Raw genomic sequence first — 4,830 nt, forward strand, 5'->3', positions numbered from 1 at the left:
CTGTTTATATACACACAGGTCACAGACACAGTGTTTATATACACACAGATCACAGACTGTTTATATACACACAGATCACAGACACAGACTGTTTATATACACACAGATCACAGACACAGAGTGTTTATATACACACAGATCACAGACACAGAGTGTTTATATACACACAGGTCACAGACACAGACTGTTTATATACACACAGATCACAGACAGAGTGTTTATATACACACAGGTCACAGACACAGAGTGTTTATATACACACAGATCACAGACACAGAGTGTTTATATACACACAGATCACAGACACAGACTGTTTATATACACACAGGTCACAGACACAGAGTGTTTATATACACACAGATCACAGACACAGACTGTTTATATACACACAGGTCACAGACACAGACTGTTTATATACACACAGATCACAGACACAGACTGTTTATATACACACAGATCACAGACACAGAGTGTTTATATACACACAGATCACAGACACAGACTGTTTATATACACACAGATCACAGACACAGTGTTTATATACACACAGGTCACAGACACAGAGTGTTTATATACACACAGATCACAGACACAGACTGTTTATATACACACAGATCACAGACACAGTGTTTATATACACACAGATCACAGACACAGAGTGTTTATATACACACAGATCACAGACACAGACTGTTTATATACACACAGGTCACAGACACAGAGTGTTTATATACACACAGATCACAGCCCCAGTGTTTATATACACACAGGATCACAGCACACAGGACTGTTATATACACACAGGTCACAGACACAGAGGTTTATATACACACAGATCACAGACACAGAGTGTTATATACACACAGATCACAGACTGTTTATATACACACAGATCACAGACACAGAGTGTTTATATACACACAGGTCACAGACACAGAGTGTTATATACACACAGATCACAGACACAGACTGTTTATATACACACAAGTCACAGACACAGACTGTTTATATACACACAGGTCACAGACACAGTGTTTATATACACACAGGTCACAGACACAGAGTGTTTATATACACAGATCACAGACACAGACTGTTTATATACACACAGGTCACAGACACAGAGTGTTTATATACACACAGATCACAGACACAGTGTTTATATACACACAGGTCACAGACTGTTTATATACACACAGATCACAGACACAGTGTTTATATACACACAGATCACAGACACAGAGTGTTTATATACACACAGATCACAGACACAGACTGTTTATATACACACAGATCACAGACACAGTGTTTATATACACACAGGTCACAGCACAGATGTTTATATACACACAGATCACAGACACAGAGTGTTTATATACACACAGATCACAGACACAGAGTGTTTATATACACACAGATCACAGACACAGACTGTTTATATACACACAGATCACAGACACAGAGTGTTTATATACACACAGATCACAGACACAGACTGTTTATATACACACAGATCACAGACACAGTGTTTATATACACACAGATCACAGACACAGTGTTTATATACACACAGATCACAGACACAGAGTGTTTATATACACACAGATCACAGACACAGTGTTTATATACACACAGATCACAGACACAGAGTGTTTATATACACACAGATCACAGACACAGGCTGTTTATATACACACAGGTCAGACACAGACTGTTTATATACACACAGATCACAGACACAGTGTTTATATACACACAGATCACAGACACAGAGTGTTTATATACACACAGATCACAGACAGTGTTTATATGCACACAGGTCACAGACACAGAGTGTTTATATACACACAGGTCACAGACCCAGACCGTTTATATACAGACAGGTCACAGACACAGACTGTTTATATACACACAGGTCACAGACACAGAGTGTTTATATACACACAGATCACAGACAGTGTTTATATACACACAGGTCACAGACACAGAGTGTTTATATACACACAGGTCACAGACACAGAGTGTTTATATACACACAGATCACAGACAGTGTTTATATACACACAGATCACAGACAGTGTTTATATACACACAGGTCACAGACACAGAGTGTTTATATACACACAGATCACAGACAGTGTTTATATGCACACAGGTCACAGACACAGACTGTTTATATACACACAGGTCACAGACACAGAGTGTTTATATACACACAGGTCACAGACCCAGAGTGTTTATATACACACAGGTCACAGACACAGACTGTTTATATACACACAGGTCACAGACACAGAGTGTTTATATACACACAGATCACAGACAGTGTTTATATACACACAGGTCACAGACACAGAGTGTTTATATACACACAGGTCACAGACACAGACTGTTTATATACACACAGGTCACAGACCGAGGGAACCTGTGGAGCAGATGTATGTCACATTTGCCACAGCCACTAGATGGCGTCATCAGCCCCTTTACCAAGATGGTGGACGGAAATATCGCCGAAAGTTGCTCGAAATCCCTTGTTTCGTTTATTCATCTCTATGGTTACTGAGACGATAAACCTCAGAACTGATGAATCGGAATCTTTTTCGAAGGTTCCTCTGAGTCTTGTTGAAGTCTCACCGGATGCTGTGGAGTGCCTGATACGATCCATTTGTTCTTGAGGTGGTTCCGATGGATGCGGTTCTCCCGTGGACTCCAGAACATCTGATTTAACAAGGAAAACATTCGGATTCAAATTAGGACGTTTGGACTCGAAGTGGATTCGGTCTAACAGAACCATCACTGTCCTGTGATGAAAACCGGGTCCTCGGACTCACCTTGCGGGTCCTGCTGCTTGGCTCGGTCCGGACTGGGATCAGTTTGAGCGAACATTACGGCTTCAGACGAACTTGAACAAACGGCCGACAAACTGAATGAACAGCGTTTCAAATGGTCACGAAGCATCGAAGTGAAACCTGCTTCGTCCCCAGGACACCTGACTGCGACGTTTGAAACCCTGAAAAGTAATGTTGATAAGTGGACTAATTTCAAGTAAATCTGCTCCTTTATTATTTTATGATTTAAAAACACAGCATCACCGCTTCCAAAATGACATAAATACAATAAATTGTAATAAAGACTGAAATAAATGTAATAATAAATAAATACTTAGACGTGTTTAAAAAAAAGGTTGAATTTTAGTTGTGATTTAAAATTTAATCCTTCGAAAAGCTTCAGATTGTCAGTAAACCTCGTGTATTCAGGAGCTCTGACAGTGTCAGACTGAAATCATTTTAAATAGTCAATATCTTCATATGTATGGATTGTTATTATTTTGTTTGTTTGTGGTTACAAAGTTAAACCACCATTATGTTTACTGGTTGCTATAGCAACCACCTCAGTCAATCATCATTCAGTTTATTTATAGTTCTATTCACCCTGTTGAGGTTTCAAATCAAACAAAATCTTGAAAAACTTTGTAGAGTTCAGGCTCAGGCCCGGATCCAGACTGGTTTGGACCAATGCAGTTGCATTGGTCAGATTTTTTTTTTACACGTTGTTCGTCATCGGTAAAAAAAAAATCTTGAATAATCCCGAATAGTGCTGAACGTGTCCCCGCGGTGAACACAGCTTTTGATGTGATCCCACAATGCACCGCGCAGGTGGATCAAAAGAAACAGTGCGCCAGTCGAGTCGATGATCATGGCATCCGGGAAAAAAGTTGTGCAAGGAGGCGCTTATTTCAGCAAGAAATCAGGCGTTTGGTTGTTTTTTGTTCGTGATACAGTTTTTTGATCTTTTAGAATTTACATGGCATTTGTTCACCATGTGTGTCTGTTAAATTGTTTGTTCACGTCTTGTGGTATAGTTTTTAATGTCAACAGTCCACTTGAGCTTCTTGCACCTTGTTTTCCAATGTGGTTTCTGTAACTGCAAATGGCCAATAAACTGAACTGAACTGAAGAAACAGTGAGTGGGTTATAAATAGTTTTCAGACAGTAGTGTGGTTTGAAAGGCATTCTATGATGACTGAAATTACATTTTCAGTGGTTTTCCAAATAAAATCGTTGGTCGATCCATGGCCGAAACTTGGAAAAAAAAAAAACACTCGTTCAGTCACTGTTGATTGTTGATGCCGACGATATCGGACATGCCACATGCATTGATTGTAAAAGTATTTAATTTATCCATAAATCATCATGGAAGTATGCCTGGTTTAAGTGTATTTATACCACACACAAACTTTAAGATCGGAAAACATTTTATTTATTTACAAAATACATGTATCCAAACGAAGGCACCCGTTCGGTCACATGGCATAGGACACCTTCCGATAATCAAAGAAATTAAATCATTGTTGACACACAGAACTTTGTTCATACTTTAAATACACTGTAAATTGGTAGTTATATTTTTCTTCTGGAGCAAATAAATACTATTAGAACAAAATTCTATAAAATTACAAAAACTACACTGTAAATTTGTAGATTTTTTTTTTTTTTCTTCTGGAGCAAATAAATATTAAAAATAAATTCTATGAAATTGGGCAGCACAGTGGCTTAGTGGTTAGCACTGTTGCCTCACAGCGAGAAGGTCATGGGTTCAATTCCCGTGGGCTTTCTGTGTGGAGTTTGCATGTTCTCCCCGTGTTTGTGTGGGTTTCCTCCCACATCCAGAGACATGCGGGTTAGGTGGATTGGAATCTTTAAAATTGTCCATAGGTGTGTGTGTGGGTGTGTCTGTGTTTGTTTGTCTGTTTGTGGCCCTGCGACAGACCGGTGTCCTGTCCTGGGTGTACCCTGCCTCGCGCTCTGTGACTGCTGGGATAGGCTCCAG

The 4,830-nt window shown here is 39.4% G+C and overlaps 1 protein-coding gene across 1 annotated transcript in view; it reads right to left on the reverse strand.

Moving 5' to 3' along the window:
* iqub (IQ motif and ubiquitin domain containing) overlaps positions 1-2,670 on the reverse strand; it is a 123,559-nt gene extending 120,889 nt beyond the window's left edge. Inside the window, exon 1 of the mRNA XM_034179750.1 lies at positions 2,635-2,670. Coding sequence (XP_034035641.1) covers positions 2,635-2,665 — 31 coding nt within the window. The 5' untranslated portion in view covers positions 2,666-2,670. The remainder of the gene's footprint in view (positions 1-2,634) is intronic.
* Positions 2,671-4,830: the final 2,160 nt, after the last annotated feature.

Source organism: Thalassophryne amazonica, chromosome 1, assembly GCF_902500255.1.
Source record: "Thalassophryne amazonica chromosome 1, fThaAma1.1, whole genome shotgun sequence".
In the NCBI taxonomy this organism is placed as follows: Eukaryota; Metazoa; Chordata; class Actinopteri; order Batrachoidiformes; family Batrachoididae; genus Thalassophryne; species Thalassophryne amazonica.